The 17718-nt window shown below is 42.6% G+C and overlaps 2 protein-coding genes across 2 annotated transcripts in view; both read right to left on the bottom strand.

Annotated features, from left to right (window-relative positions):
* Positions 1 to 4961, bottom strand: part of LOC137269884 (unconventional myosin-XVI-like) — a 268971-nt gene extending 264010 nt beyond the window's left edge. The window contains exons 1-2 of the mRNA XM_067803717.1: positions 4771 to 4961; positions 1668 to 1897 (exon numbers count right to left, since the gene is read on the bottom strand). Of these exons, the coding sequence (XP_067659818.1) occupies positions 1668 to 1893 (226 nt within the window). The 5' untranslated portion in view covers positions 1894 to 1897; positions 4771 to 4961. The remainder of the gene's footprint in view (positions 1 to 1667; positions 1898 to 4770) is intronic.
* Positions 4962 to 12284: 7323 nt separating this feature from the next.
* LOC137269885 (polysialoglycoprotein-like) lies at positions 12285 to 17591 on the bottom strand. The gene is made up of 2 exons (XM_067803718.1): positions 17003 to 17591; positions 12285 to 16257 (listed from the first exon to the last, which is right to left on the bottom strand). Exons 1-2 carry the CDS (start codon positions 17574 to 17576, stop codon positions 15257 to 15259), a joined length of 1575 nt encoding a protein of 524 aa, XP_067659819.1. The 5' UTR covers positions 17577 to 17591; the 3' UTR covers positions 12285 to 15256.
* Positions 17592 to 17718: the final 127 nt, after the last annotated feature.

Genomic DNA, 17718 nt, shown 5'->3' on the forward strand with positions numbered 1-17718 from the left:
CGATATCTCCAGGGTATTCATTCCGAAAACACTCCACTTTACCCTGGATGTCGCAACAAAAACAACCAACACACCATCCTCGATATCTCCAGGGTATACATTCCGAAAACACTCCACTTTACCCTGGATGTCGCAACAAAAACAACCAACACACCATCCTCAATATCTCCAGGGTATACATTCCGAAAACACTCCACTTTACCCTGGATGTCGCAACAAAAACAACCAACACACCATCCTCGATATCTCCAGGGTATTCATTCCGAAAACACTCCACTTTACCCTGGATGTCGCAACAAAAACAACCAACACACCATCCTCGATATCTCCAGGGAATACATTCCGAAAACACTCCACTTTACCCTGGATGTCGCAACAAAAACAACCAACACACCATCCTCGATATCTCCAGGGTATACATTCCAAAAACACTCCACTTTACCCTGGATGTCGCAACAAAAACAACCAACACACCATCCTCGATATCTCCAGGGTATACATTCCGAAAACACTCCACTTTACCCTGGATGTCGCAACAAAAACAACCAACACACCATCCTCGATATCTCCAGGGTTGCATTCTGATAACATTTCAATACACCCTGGATGTCGAAACCAAGACATGCAACACAGTATCCTCGATGTCTCCAAGGCATACATTCCCATAACACTTCACTATATCCTGGAAGTCGAAACCAACACAAGCAAGGCGAACAGCTTCCTCAATATCTCCAGGGCATATGTTCCAATAACACTCCACTATACCCTGGATGTAAAAAAAAACAACAAAAGCAAGGGGAACAAGTGCCACATTCAGGAATCACGCAGCTACAGTGTAATAGCCACTGATGTTCTAGAAATACTACAGCTACAGTTTAATAGCCACTGATGTTATAGAAATACTACAGCTACAGTTTGATAGACACTGATGGTCTATAAATACTACAGCTACAGTTTGATAGACACTGATGGTCTAGAAATACTACAGCTACAGTGTAATAGCCACTGATGTTCTAGAAATACTACAGCTACAGTTTGATAGCCACTGATGTTCTAGAAATACTACAGCTACAGTTTGACAGACACTGATGGTCTAGAAATACTACAGCTACAGTTTGACAGACACTGATGGTCTAGAAATACTACAGCTACAGTTTGATAGACGCTGATGGTCTAGAAATACTACAGCTACAGTTTGATAGACACTGACGGTCTAGAAATACTACAGCTACAGTTTGACAGACACTGATGGTCTAGAAATACTACAGCCACAGTTTGATAGACACTGATGGTCTAGAAATACTACAGCTACAGTTTGATAGACACTGACGGTCTAGAAATACTACAGCTACAGTTTGATAGACACTGACGGTCTAGAAATACTACAGCTACAGTTTGATAGACGCTGATGGTCTAGAAATACTACAGCTACAGTCTGATAGACACTGACAGTCTAGAAATACTACAGCTACAGTTTGATAGACACTGATGGTCTAGAAATACTACAGCTACAGTTTATCTGATAGACACTGATGTTCTAGAAATGCCGTTTAATAAATACGGCACATCCAGTATGGCACAAAAGTCTGTATGGCACGTCTCTAAATCTACAGAACAGACCAAAAGTTTGTATGACATGTTTGTACAACAGAAAGAGGTTGACTTACCTTCTCTGTCATTGAAACTCTCAATGGCTGTCTGTAGCAAGTGGTTAACACTGAAGTGGACTGTAGTGTTCTTCTTGTTAGGTCTGCTTGTTACGGGTGGTCGACCCTGCTCAGACAGGAAGCATACGTAGTTCTCGATCTGCTTCTGACGAATCTGTTTGCAGACCTTGATTCGCTCGTGCTGTGGTAGAGCCTCCAGGCTCGTCTGGTCAATCCCAAATGTCATCCTGCTAAATAGACACTACAACAAATGAGTGTACCACACTCATGTGTATCTATACAATACAGGCAGTATATGTACCACCCTGCCTTCATTTGTAGAGTACAGGGTCTTTATCTGCATAACATTCCCGACACATGCAAAGTACTACGTCTTTGTATAACACTGCCCACACCTGCACAACAGTAAATCTTTATCTGTATAACATTGCCCACACCTGCACAACAGTAAGTTTTTATCTGCATAACACTACCCACACCTGTACAACAGTAAGTCCTTACCTGTATAACACTGCCCACACCTGCACAACAGTAAGTTTTTATCTGCATAACACTACCCACACCTGTACAACAGTAAGTCCTTACCTGTATAACACTACCCACACCTGTACAACAGTAAGTCCTTACCTGTATAACACTGCCCACACCTGCACAACAGTAAGTCTTTATCTGTATAACACTGCCCACACTTGAAAACACTAAGTCTTTATCCTCATAACACTGTCCACACCTGCACAACAGTAAGTCTTTATCTGTAACTTACTGACCTATACCTATACCTATATTAACCTACAGACCTGTGTATACCCGTACAGACTTACAAAGGTATGTATACCTATATAGACTTGTGTATACCCGTACAGACTTACAAAGGTATGTATACCTATATAGACTTGTGCATACCCGTACAGACTTACAGAGGTATGTATACCTATACAGACTTGTGTATACCTGTACAGACTTACAGAGGTATGTATACCTATATAGACTTGTGTATACCTGTACAGACTTACAGAGGTATGTATACCTATATAGACACCTATACCTATATTAACCTACAGACCTGTATATACCTGTACAGACTTACAGAGGTATGTATACCTATATAGACACCTATACCTATATTAACCTACAGACCTGTGTATACCCGTACAGACTTACAGAGGTATGTATACCTATATAGACTTGTGTATACCCGTACAGACTTACAGAGGCATGTATACCTATATAGACTTGTGTATACCCGTACAGACTTACAGAGGTATGTATACCTATATAGACTTGTGTATACCTGTACAGACTTACAGACATATGTATACCTGTATAGACTTGTGCATACCTGTATAGACCTACAGACCTGTGTGTACCTAAATAGACCTACAGACCTATGTAAACCTATATAGGCTTACAGACCTCTGCATACCTGTATAGACTTACAGACCTATGTATACCTACATAGATCTACAGACCTATGAATACCCATATAGACCGACAGACCTGTGTATATTTATACAGACCTACAGACCTATGTATACCTATATAGACCTACAGGCCTGTATATACCTATATAGACCTACAGACCTATGTATGCCTATATAGAACTACAGACCTATGTATACCTATATAGACCTACAGACCTGTGTTTACCCATATAGACCTACAGACCTGTGTATACTTACATAGACTTACAGACCTATGTATACCAAAATAGACCTACAGACCTATGTATACCTTTATAGACCTACAGACCTATGTATACCTATATAGACCTACAGACATGTGTTTACTCATATAGACCTACAGACCTGTGTATATTTATATAGACCTACAGACCTATGTATACCTATATATACCTACAGACCTGTATATACCTATATAGACCTACAGACCTATGCATGCCTATATAGAACTACAAACCTATGTATACCTATATAGACCTACAGACCTGTGTTTACCCATATAGACCTACAGACCTGTGTTTACCCATATAGACCTACAGACCTGTGTATACTTATATAGACCTACAGACCTATGTATACCCATATAGATCTACAGACCTGTGTATACATATACAGACCTGCAGACCTGTGTATACTTATATAGACCTACAGACCTATGTATACCTATATAGACCTACAGACCTGTATATACCTATATAGACCTACAGACCTATGTATGCCTATATAGAACTACAGACCTATGTATACCCATATAGACCTACAGACCTGTGTTTACCCATATAGACCTACAGACCTGTGTTTCCCATATAGACCTACAGACCTGTGTTTCCCATATAGACCTACAGACCTGTGTATACTTATATAGACCTACAGACCTATGTATACCTATATAGACCTACAGACCTGTGTTTACCCATATAGACCTACAGACCTGTGTTTACTCACATAGACCTACAGACCTGTGTATAGCCATATAGATCTACAGACCTGTGTATACCTATATAGACCTACAGACCTATGTATGCCTATAGAGAACTACAGACCTATGTATACCTATACAGACCTACAGACCTGTGTTTACCCATATAGACCTACAGACCTGTGTTTACCCATATAGACCTACAGACCTGTGTTTACCCATATAGACCTACAGACCTGTGTGTACCCATATAGACCTACAGACCTGTGTATACTTATATAGACCTACAGACCTATGTATACCTATATAGACCTACAGGCCTGTATATACCTATATAGACCTACAGACCTGTGTATACCTATATATAGATCTACAGACCTGTGTATGTGTATATAGACCTGCAGACCTGTGTATACCTATAGAGGCCTCCAGACTTGAGTATACCTGTATAGACTTACAGAGGTATGTATGGATACCCATATAGACCTACAGACCTGTGTTTACCCATATAGACCTACAGACCTGTGTATACTTATATAGACCTACAGACCCGTGTATATCCGTGCAGACAGGTATGTATACCTGTAGACATTCGTATCAAGATAGATCAACGATATCTATATGGATCAAAACATTGGTAAGCGAAAAATGTCCATAGCCCATCTATGTATGTACACACACTTCATTCAGGTACACACGAGTCTGTGTCAACACATCCACTCACCTTCCCCGCGAGCCAGGTGTTGTCGCTGGGAATATCCCACCTGTGCACAGTAAGCTAGGAAGGGGGTGGTAGTGTCCGGGGATGTGACAGTGCCTCTGGGGTGACAGCGTGGAATAGTGTCAGTCTTTACGAACTAGAGGCGATACTCAATCTGAACATGTAGTGTTGACGTTTAGTGATCTTGATATTACTCACTGAATCGTTTAGATATTGGCACATGCGCAAATGACATCGATACGCTTATGTGAGGGTGGAGGGTGGGGCCCAACATGGGTTGTGTTTGTTTCGGTTGTAAGCGCTTCGCCTTTAAAAGGAAGTGTGTTTCCGTAACTAGTGAGTGAAGGAGGGAGTCTCACTTCCGATAAGGTGATTTATGGCTCCAGTGAAGACGACCTGGCGCTTACAGTGTCGCTAATGATGATTTTTGCCAGATAACGGAAACTTTTGTAATTTTTCAGGAATCTTTCGATACAGGTTGAACAGGGAGGCATACCTGCACCACGACCATACAGTTCATACAGTGGAAGGTGTACACAGGGTAAACTTTGTGTATAGAGTATGTACATATGGCGAACTATGTGTATGGACGGTGTACACAGGGTAACCTGTGTGTATGGACGGTGTACACAGGGTAACCTGTGTGTATGGACGGTGTACACAAGGTGAACTGTGTGTGTGGACGGTGTACACAGGGTAGACTGTGTGTATGGACGGTGTACACAGGGTAACCTGTGTGTATGGACGGTGTACACAGGGTAGACTGTGTATGGACGGTGTACACAAGGTAACCTGTGTGTATGGAGTATGTACACAGCGTAAACTATGTGTATGGATGGTATACACAGGGTAAACTGTATGTGTGGATAGTGTACACAAGGTAAACTGTGTATGAACGGTATATACAGGGTAAACTATGTGCATGGAGTATGTACAAAGCATAAACTGTGTGCATGAGCGGTGTACACAGGGTAAACTGAGTGTATGAATGGTGTATACAGGGTAAACTGTGGTCATGAACAGTGTGCACAGGGCGAACTGTTTGTTTATACGGCGTACACAAGGTGAACTGTGTGTATATACGATGTACACAGGGTAAAATGTGTATATGGACGGTGTACAAAGGGTAAACTGGGTGTATGAACGGTGTACACATGGTAAACTATGTGCATGGACTGTGTACACACTACACAGGTAAACTGTCATTATGGAGTATGTACACAGGGTAAACTGTGTATATGGACGGTGTACAAAGGGTAAACTGTGTGTATCGACAGTGTTTGGAGAGTAAACTCTGCGTATGTTGATGACACGGTTGATGAATCTGTCAGTGTTTGGTCTGAGTACGAGTATTTACCAGACGTAGTTAATACTCTCTTATTGGCTTGGGGAATTGCGAACCTTAATGTTCAGCACTGTTAACAGATGTCCAATCAGAGACAGTCAACCCCAACAGGGCCCCGCGTCTTACACTGGCGACAGGACACGCGTGACTGGACCTCTCTGAGACATGACTCGGGTGTCCGCGATCTAATTATAGCCCTACGTGACGAGTGTTGTCTCCGGTTGGAAGCGCCTGCCATTGACGCAAACCTAGAGAACAACCCACGTCGAGACCAGGAAGCAAAATACCCGTGGGTAAACCCGTGTGATTTGGGACAGGTTGTTTGTGGGGATCAGCTCTTTCTTGGTTATGAGGTATCATCTGTGGAAATATCTGTGACTCGTGTCTCTGTTAACAGAAGGGTGTAGTGTCTGTGTTGATAAAAGGGTGTAGGGTCTGTGTTGATAGTTGGTACTGCCTGTGTTGATATTTGGTAGTGTCTGTGTTGACTGAAGTGTGTAGTGTCTGTGTTGATAGAAGGGTGTAGTGTCTGTTTTGATAGTATCTTTGTTGATAAAAGGGTGTAGGGTCTGTGTTGATAGGAGGGTGGAGCGTCTGTGTTGATAGAAGGGTATTGTTTATGTTGATAGTGGGTAGTGCCTGTGTTAATAGTGAGTAGTGTCTGTACTGATAGTTGGTAGTGTCTGTGTTGATAGAAGAGTGTAGCATCTGTGTAGATAGAGGGTAGTGTTTGTGTTGATAGTGAGTAGCGTGTTATGATAGTATGTAGTGCCTGTGTTGATAGTGGGTATTGTCAGTGTCGATAGTGAGTAGTGTCTGTGTTGATAGAAGATTATAGGGTATGTGTTAATAGTAGGCTTTAGTGTGCGTGACTGTCGCATAGGGTGTGGACATCTCTTCATGATGGTTGATTAGTAATGAACTCATAGTGAACGTCAAATCTTCATGTTGTGTGCGGGCAGTGAGGGCAATGGTTTGTTCTTTTGAAGTATTACAGCAAATCTTTGAATGTCATTTAGAAGTGAAAATACATAAGAATGAAGATTTTTATGGATATCAACTTCTTTATGAGAGAACACAACGTTTCGGAGTTAATGCTTACTCCTTCATCAGGTGATGATTAGTAATGATCACCTGATGAAGGAGTAAGCATTAACTCCGAAACGTTGTGTTCTCTCATAAAGAAGTTGATATCCATAAAAATCTTCATTCTTATATTACAGCAAAGACAATGGTTGGTTCTCTTATGCATTCGGATTCAGACAATGACTGTTTTTCTGAAGTATTCAAGGGCAATGCTTGTTCCTCCTAAGTATGACAACAAGGACAATGCTTGTTCCTCCTAAATAGTAGGACAAGGACAATGCTTATTCCCCCTAGGTATGACATCAAGGACAACGGTTGATCTTCCTAGATATGACAGCAAGGACAATGGTTGGTCCCCCTAATTATGATAAGGACAGTGGTTGGTCCTCCTATATAGTAGGACAAGCACAATGGTTGGTCCTCCTAAATAGTAGGACGAGGACAATGGTTGGTCCACCTAAATAGTAGGACGAGGACAATGGTTGGTCCACCTAAATAGTAGGACGAGGACAATGGTTGGTCCTCCTAAATAGTAGGACAAGGAAAATGTTTGGTCCTCCTAGGTATGACAGCAAGGCCAATGGTTGGACCTTCTAAATATGACAAAGACAATGGTTGTTCCTCATACGCATTGCAAGGGAAACGGTTGTTCCTCCTTAAAGTATTAAAACTTAAAGAATTCTTGAGTTTCCTGAGCATAATCTGTTGTCCTAAATATTAAAGGTCACACGTACTCTAATAGGGTGCAAATGCACAATCACTTGATGACATCGTTATAAATGAAACCACATCATTAAATCTGCTCATTTCGATCTTTAATTACCTTAAATCGACCTTTTTGTCAACAGTGCACAATTCTCAGCCGCAAACGAAATTTCAACCAATCAGAGCGGCGCGTCTCCGTGACGTAATAGTAGGTATAGAAATGAGGGTCTTGCAGTATTCATCTACATTTCAGGGGGTAAATTATTTCGTTTACAGGTTTGTACAAACCTGAAATCGCGAAAGCTGTTGTGAATAATGAAAGCTATATGTTCTCACAATCTGCTATGACTTAGTTTTGTCTCTTACTTTGCCTAGTTTTCGAGTTACAACCCTTGTTTTCATAGACGATTCTGTCAAAATCACTTGGTGTCGCTAGGTTGTAATCCGTGTTAGGCGGTATAAACCTACACGTTATTTGTCATCATTCACTTGATGCTCAGTTAATGAATTTATTACAGGTATATTTAGTGGTAACGCCACTTAGGTTACCCGACAAAGACCCCATGTGGCATTTCTTGTGTCTGGATCGATCAAAGGATTAACCGATAACACGCTGATTGATTAATTAGTTTTATGCGGATTTAAATGGGGGATTTGTCAAAAGGTAGTGTTTATGTATGTACATTTACTAATCTATACTGAATACACTCTGTCGTATCTGTGTCTATGTAAGAACAACACACTTCTTTCAAAGGATTAACCGCCCATACATTGATTGATTTCTCACTCTTGGCTAACTGATTACTTTTTGAAAAGAATGCCGCACATTATGGAATCAGTTGCCAGGTAACCAGTGAAACTATACAGCAATGTGAACAACCTGAAACGATACATTTCGTATATTCGATTGTTGAAAGACACATCACTTCGGAAATCTGTAGATGATTTATATATCACTCGTTTTTGTGGATATTGATGGATACATTCCTCGAACAAGGTAAGAGCCTGACATTGCTCCTATAACTTCAATTTGTTTTAATTTTAATATTTGCATTTTGTGTTTATTAACTTTTCGTAACTTTCAACAGAATCATTGTTTTCGTCGTGAAGTGTGATGATGCAGACGACATACACTAGGGCGGGCGTGCGAATTATGATTCATATAGACAAACTATAAAATGTCTAGATATTACATTCCTTTTATACATTCGCAGATCACTTCTTTCTGTTAAATTTCAAAATCCATACAAGAATGGTTATAATATAAAGTAATTAGGATCATGAGATCAAATATAAAGACGTATATTGACAATTGTCTACATACTGGTGCGTGAACGTTTACAAACCAAGTAAATTTAGCAAGTGTAGAAATTTATCGCGCAGTATTTTCACTTCGACCCCGACCTCGCTTATGTTACGTTACAAGTTATGTCATGCAAATTCCTTTTGGCAATGATTCAAATACATATTTAGCTACTAGTAGAAAGTAGTTTCGATTTTCTAACTTGATGACAACAAACCACAATCTCATTAATTCAAATGGAATTTTGTCCGTGACTTCACGATTTTCAAAAATGGCGGTGCCCTATCTGAGAATGAATACTATTTAAGTTTGTTTTCATAGACTTACAAAATCAGAATTACTTTCAACTGGTAGTAAAATATGTATTTTATTGATGGACAATAGGATTTTGCATGACATTGCTTATAACATAACAATTTCACTCTTGGAAGCCAGGTGGAGCAAGATTACTAACGATATTAATGTCACTTCGACCCCCACCTTGCTTCCGTGGAAGAAATCGTTATGTTACAAGTTGTGTCATGCAAAATCCTTTTGGCCATGATTCAAATACACATTTAACTACTGGTAAAAAGTAGCTTGGATTTTCTACCTTGATGAAAACAAACCATAATCTCAATAATTGTAACCGACTTTTAACCCGTGCCATTTTCAAAAATGGCGGCGCCCTGTCTAAAGATAAATGCTTTTTAAGTCTTTTTTCACCGACTTACAAAATCAAAATTACTTTTCACTGGTAGTAAAATATATATTTTATTGATGGACATTAGGATTTTACATGGCATTGCTTATAACATAACAATTTCACTCTTCGAGTGAATCGAGGCGGAAGCCGATATAATAATATTTACGATAATATTGACACTTCGACCACAACCTCGCGTCCGAGGAAGAAAGCGTTATATTTATGCAAAATCCTTTTGGTCAGCAATGTGTAGTAAGCAGTCTTCTATCCTGGAAGCGTGGTAGTGGGCGAACCATCCGATATAGTATATACCACAGGCTTCCACACGCTCGCTTCGCACACACAAACAACCAATTTAAGCACAAACTACGGGGTCCGGTGGAAATCTGTGCATAGTGACACCATCACCCGACCCCAAGGAGCAATTGACGGCAACACAACAATTCGACATGTCTTAGGTGACGTTGAGAAATCAGCAAAATGACGAGCTTGCTACACATTTTCTATACACTTAATTGGAAATCGTTCCTTTTATTACGTCACGTCCGGTTCTCTGGCGACAGTGTTACATAACCGTGTCTGTAGTTTCGTTTGCGGGCGAGAGAGAAGCAGACGGCTTTTTAGCAACCTTTAAGCGCTTGGTATTAATTAACCACAAGTTTTTTAAAAATAACTGAATAAATAAATGGTGTTTCGTTTATGAGTAACCAGAAGTCTTTCATATGCAGTGATAAAAAGAGTGCCTAAAATTGAGTTTAGTAGTCCTTTAAAGTAACGACAATGTTTGGCCATCCTGAATGTTACAAGGACAATGGTTGTTCCACGTAAACACACCTCCACACTGTCTGAGTTCACGCCTCTACAATGTCTGTGTACATCCCTGTCTGTGTATAAATCAGTCTGTGGACAATGGTTGGTCCATGTAAGCACACACCTTCATACTTTCTGTGTACACACCTTCACACTGTCAGTGTACACATCTCCACACTGTCTGTGTGTAAATCTCCATTGCGTGTACACACCTCCTCACTGTCTGTAAAGTGCGACAGTGAAATACACTCAGCTCAGTCTGTTGGTGAACATGACAGAGTCGCGAAGGAACATGGCACAGTCAGAGAGGAACATGACACAGTCGTGGAGGAGCATGACAGAGTCGTGGAGGAACATGACACAGTCGTAGGGAAACATGAGAGTCGTAGAGGAACATGGTACACTACGAAAGGAACATGACACTCAGAGAGTAACATTACACAGTCGTGGTGGAACATGGCACAGTAAGAGAGGAACATGACACTGTCGCAAAGGAACATGGCACAACAGCAGAGGAACATGGCACAGTAGGAGAGGAACATGACACCATCGTGGTGGAACATGGCACTGTAGGACAGGGACATGACACAATCGTGGAGGAATATGAGACAGTCGTGGAGGAACGTGTACACAGTCGGGAATGAACACGACGCAGTCACAAAGGAACATGACACAGTAGGGAAGGAACATGACACAGTCGTGGAGGAACATGACACAGTAGGGAAGGAACATGACACAATCGTGGAGGAACATGACACAGTAGGGAAGGAACATGACACAATCGTGGAGGAACATGACACAGTAGGGAAGGAACATGACACAATCGTGGAGGAATATGACACAGTAGGGAAGGAACATGACACAATCGTGGAGGAATATGAGACAGTCGTGGAGGAACATAAGAACGTTGTACATGATCATTACAATCGGGAATAAACACGACATAGGCACTGAGAAATATGGCACAGTAGGAGAGGAACATGACACAGTCGTGGAGGAACATGACTCTGTCGTGGAGGAGCATGACACAGTCGTGGAGGAACATGACACAGTCGTGGAGGAACATAAGACAGTCGTACAGGATCATTACAATAGGCACTGAGGAATATGGTACAGTAGGAGAGGAACATGACACAGTCGTGGAGGAAGATGACACAGTCGTGGAGAAACATGAGACAGACGTGGAGAAACAAGAGACAGTCGTGGTGGAACATGACACAACCATGAAGGATCATGGCACATTTGGGAATAAACACGACACTGCTTTTTGCCGGATATCGTGAGGTGGACGCTGATCTATATATCGCTCACTGGTTTCTAACGGTTTGAACTGACATCGATTATTCACATTCATTGGTAGTCTTGATGATAAAGTGTTCTCTCGTCACGCCAAACTCCGGGTTCGATTCCCCACACGAACACAATCTGTGGAGCCCATTATCCACTCACAGGGTTACCCTTTACAGGCCCTGCTGGACAGGAGCATTACAATAGTGCCACATGCGCACAAATTTAAGTGGATATACTGGAGTCAGAAGTACACACACATTCCCGATGTGCAGGAACCACGGGGCAGAACTACGTTTGCAGTATTTATTTTCATGTGTCAGATCTTATACACAGCAGACAAAAAGTAAAAAGAGTTACTTGGTCAAACCTGCTGTATCTTCATCAGTTTAGCCAAGATCAATGACTTGGCTTCAGTGACATAAGGGCGTTGAATGATATTTGAGTTAACATATCTATTTCCAATGAAAGGAACCGGATTGTATAAGCTTAAACACGTTACATTTCCGTGATACATGGTAGAAAGAGTAAACATGTGAGGGTTGTTAAGGTTAGGGGCATGGGTTGTTTAGGGGCATGGGTTGTTTAGGGGCATGGGTTGTTTAGGGGCATGGGTTGTTTACGGGCATGGGTTGTTTACGGGCATGGGTTGTTTAGGAGCATGGGTTGTTTACGGGCATGGGTTGTTTAGGGGCATGGGTTGTTTACGGGCATGGGTTGTTTAGGGGCATGGGTTGTTTAGGGGCATGGGTTGTTTAGGGGCATGGGTTGTTTAGGGGCATGGGTTTCCTAGGATCAATGGGTTGTTTAGGGGCATGGGTTGTTTAGGGGCATGGGTTGTTTAGGGGCATGGGTTTCCTAGGATCAATGGGTTGTTTAGGGGCATGGGTTGTTTAGGGGCATGGGTTTCCTAGGATCAATGGGTTGTTTAGGGGCATGGGTTGTTTAGGGGCATGGGTTTCCTAGGATCAATGGGTTGTTTAGGGGCATGGGTTGTTTACGGGCATGGGTTGTTTACGGGCATGGGTTGTTTAGGGGCATGGGTTTCCTAGGATCAATGGGTTGTTTAGCGGCATGGGTTGTTTACGGGCATGGGTTGTTTACGGGCATGGGTTTCCTAGGATCAATGGGCTGTTTAGGGGCATGGGTTGTTTACGGGCATGGGTTGTATAGGGGCATGGGTTTCCTAGGATCAATGGGTTGTTTAGGGGCATTGGTTGTCTGAGGGAACTGTAAATGCTAAGCACATCAGTAAATGTTGTTAGTGCCTAGTAAGATAATGAAAGATTAACGGGTCAAATGCATATGTTTACATGTTCAATGTTTCGAACATCCTATTCACAAATTTTATTCAGCATCTGTGTCCTCCATCGTAATACTACATCTCAGTGTACGAGGGGATGTCAATAAGTTTTGAGCCTTGAGCATTTGTCGTACCCAGGTGTCACAGCCTATGGTACGACATTGAACCTTGGGGTGTAGCTGATGTGATATATAAGTTTTGGTATCCTACTCTCAGAAGTTATTGAACATTTCACAGTGACAGAAAGAGACCCCCCCTCACGGCAGTGAAAATGAATAAAATTGAGTATAGAGCAGTAATTAAGTTTTAAGTTCTTGAAGGAACCTCGGCGGAGAACATTGAAGGAAGGCTTTCAGCGGTTTATGGGAAGTCTTCCCCTTCATCTGCTGCCATCAAACGATGGGTCAATGAATTTAAGCATGGAAGAGAGAGTCTTCAAGATGATCCCCGTCCAGGTCGCCCAACAACAAGCACTAGTCAGGAAAACATTGATAGAGTGCATAGACTTGTGCTGGAAAATCGTCGAATCACACTCCACGAGTATGAGGAGACCACAGGCATTTCACATCTCGTCATGTCTAAGGTGTGCGCAAGATGGGTGCCAACAATGCTTACAGATGAAATGAAGCAAAGAAGGGTCACCATAAGCAACTCCATGCTAAGCAGATACAACAAGAATCCAGAAGATTTTCACTTTAGGCTAGTAACCTGTGATGAAACCTGGATCCACCACTATGATCCTGAGAGCAAACAAGAATCCATGGAATGGAAACATGCCACTTCTCCCAGGACCAAAACGTTCAAAGCCTCCAGATCAGTGCAGAAGGTAATGGCGACAGTCTTCTGGGATAGCAAAGGCGTCATCCACATAGATTACTTACCAAAATGAAGAACAATGAATGGGAAATATTACGCTAACTTGTTGAGGCAAGTGCGACAGTCAATCAAGGAGAAGCGCCGGGGCAAGATCAGACGTGATATTCTTCTACATCAAGACAATGCTCCAGTACACACCTCTCGCGTTGCAACCGCTGCTGTCCAGGAATGCGGGTACGAAATCTTGCCGCATCCCCCCTACTCTCCAGACCTGGCACCAAGTGATTACCATCTGTTCCCAAATCTCAAGAAACACTTGCGTGGTCGTAGATTTCAGGATGATAATGAGCTTATTGCTGCTACTGAGGCTTGGTTTGAGGACCACAATGGCGCCTTCTACAGAGATGGCATCAGCGACTGGCAGAAAAGATGGAACAAGTGTCTTGACTCACAAGGGGACTATGTTGAAAAATAAATGTGGTTCATACCAATATTTTGAGTTTTTCTATGCAATGCTCAAAACATATTGACATCCCCTCGTATATTCACCATCTCCAAGCAACGTCTATATTAACTTCTCTTTTCGCACATCCTGGAGGTGAGAAGATACATAACAACAGTATAAAATAAAAGCTAGATTAAATATTGAAGCTTTTTGAACGAAACTGGAAAAAAAGCAGTGAGATTAATCCAGGTGGCAGTGAGAACAAGCCAGGATATCGAGGGGTGAGATTGATCCAGGTGGCAATGGGAACGAACCAGGATATCGAGGGGTGAGATTGATCCAGATGGCAATGGGAACGAACCTGGATATCGAGGGGTGAATTTGATCCTGCCGGCAATGGGAATGAACCAGGATATCGAGGGGTGAGATTGATCCTGCCGGCAATGGGAATGTTCCATGATATCGAGGGGTGAGATTGATCCTGTCGGCAATGGGAATCAAACAGGATATCATGGGGTGTGACTGATCCAAGCAGCAGTGGGAATTAACCAGGATATCGAGGGTTGAGATTGATCCAGGTAACAATGGAAATGAACCAGGATATCTAGGAGCGGGATTAATTCAGGTAGCAGTGAGAAGATTCGATGTGACATCTTAAGGTTTATAGTATGACAAAACCCAACGTGTGAATGGTAATGTGGTCCTTATGTGATCCGATTGAGAATGAAAGCAGTAAGAAAAAAAACGTGAATGAATATGAGCACCCGGTGTCCGTGTGAGGAGCAGACGCTGCAGTTGGGGATGTTGGGGTCGTTACTGCTTTGCGATGTGGACGTTAGTGATGATGGTGTCACCAATTTGTTGGTCTGCCGAGGAGCGGAGTAAGGATCGGTAATGACAATATCCTCATCAGCAGACAGCCTCGTTGTCACTTTACCAATGTCTTCTTCAGCAGACAGCCTCGTTGTCACTTCACCCCTGTCCCCATCAGCGGACAGCCTCGTTGTCACTTCACCAATGTCTTCTTCAGCAGACAGCCTCGTTGTCACTTCACCGCTGTCCCCATCAGTAAACGGCATCGTTGCTACGTCACCAATGATATCTTCAGCAGACATCCTCGTTCTCGCTTCACCAATGATTCCTTCTGCAGACAGACCTGCTCTCTCTTCACCAATATCCCCATCAGTAAACATCCTCGTTGTAACTTCATTCTTGTCTTTGTCATCAAGCATTCTCGTTGTGACTTCATCCCTGCCTGCGCCAGGAGGCAGCCTCGTTGTCACTTCGATCATGTCGTCAACAGCAAACAGTCTCGTTGTCACTTCACCCTTCCCCGCGTGGGCAGACATCCCAGTTGTCACTTCAACCCTGTCTACGTCATCAGGCAGCCTCGTGGCCACTTCAACCCTGTCTACGTCATCAGGCAGCCTCGTTGTGAATTCACCCTTCCCTACGTCATCAGGCAGCCTCGTTGTGAATTCACCCTTCCCTACGTCAGCAGGCAGCCTCGTGGCCACTTCAACCCTGTCTACGTCATCAGGCAGCCTCGTGGCCACTTCAACCCTGTCTACGTCAGCAGGCAGCCTCGTGGCCACTTCAACCTTGTCTACGTCAGCAGGCAGCTTCGTTGTGAATTCACCCTTCCCTACGTCATCAGGCAGCCTCGTTGTCACCTCAGCCTTTGTTGGATTGAGAGGAACACCGCCTGGAACAATGGTTGTAGTAATACAACTGAATATCACAATAATGAGCCCGCCCTTTTAGTCATTTGCTACTGAAATGATATACACCATGCAGTGTTTCTTTATACACACACAGAACGAGAATCTTCTACTGTGTCTGTATAAACAATATGTATAGTGTCAGGTGATTTCCCACAAGGATAAGGCCATGTTTTAAGTTTAAGTCAACTCCAGATGAAGTTTAATTTGTCAGCACATGTTCGATTGAACGGCAATCACTGGAAGCATTCTACGATGAAATATTTTCAGTTCTGCTTGGAAATGTCTGGAAATCCTGTCATATAATTCCTCATACAGTGTTTTTGCCACCTGCAGTTCCTGATGAGAACATGTTCCAAAGGGATAGTACTAAACAATCCCCGCCTGAACAAACATCACATTCAGGTCACACGGAAATGGTGTAATGCAGACATGGCATGCATTTGCTATTGTATCTACGTTTGTTACAACCGAGGAAGTCTATACAGTTATAGTCCATGCACGATGCTATATTGTGTATATAGTTTGAGTTAAGAGCTGTTTACCTGTTGTTTTGTTTCAACTGAGGAAGTCTATACAGTTATAGTCCATTCACGATGCTATATTGTGTATATAGTTTGAGTGAAGAGCTGTTTACCTGTTGTTTTGTTTCAACTGAGGAAGTCTCTACAGTTATAGTCCATTCACGATGCTATATTGTGTATAGAGTTTGAGTAAAGAGCTGTTTACCTGTTGTTTTGAGTGTCTTCACCTCAGAGGGTTTACATCCGGTACCGATGCCAGAGTTATCTCCCCACATCTGGGTCGATCCTGCGCACTGGATATTGTCTGCTGTTACATTGACCGACGCCATCTCCATAACGAGCATATCTACCTCCACACCAAACTTGTCAGCCTCGCTAACAGTCAGGGTCACAGTGTGGTTTCCAGCGTCAAGTTCCCTCCATCCACCGACTTGACCTGATCTCAGAAACTCGTTCCAGTATGCACCCATATTTGACCTTTCTAGGGTTGTGGCCACCCCGACTGTGATACCGTCAAGCAGGACCGATATGACGTCACTTCCCCCATCGTTTGAATGGGTTAAATTACGGATGGAAACATTTTGAGGATGTTCTAAACAAAAGCTGATACTGAGGTATTCCCCAGCAAACATCCACACGGCTCGGTTGCTGGAGGCATTATCTCGATATCTAATGCGGCACGGTGTTCTGTGATGTGCCACCTGCTCTAGCTCAATGACAACCTGTGACGATGCAAGTTCACACCCGAACACCAATAGCATCAGCCCGCTGTAGTTCATCGTGGAGATCGAAGTGACCGTCTGAAGCAACAGTCACAAGTGATACATGTGTATGCCATTCGTCACTGGCCATCAACATGGTCGTCTCATAACAACAGATCTAATTTCTGATATCTTTCAAATATCCAATGTGTTTACCATC

The sequence above is a fragment of the Haliotis asinina genome, unplaced genomic scaffold (genome assembly GCF_037392515.1).
Source record: "Haliotis asinina isolate JCU_RB_2024 unplaced genomic scaffold, JCU_Hal_asi_v2 scaffold_18, whole genome shotgun sequence".
NCBI lineage: Eukaryota > Metazoa > Mollusca > Gastropoda > Lepetellida > Haliotidae > Haliotis > Haliotis asinina.

Excerpts from the sequence above, each read along its gene's own strand:
- LOC137269885 (XM_067803718.1), bottom strand. The coding sequence starts at position 17,576 with ATGAACTACAGCGGGCTGATGCTATTGGTGTTCGGGTGTGAACTTGCA. Across the intron at positions 16,258-17,002 it reads GAAGACACTCAAAACAACAG|GCGGTGTTCCTCTCAATCCA; the intron begins GTAAACAGCTCT and ends CCATTGTTCCAG.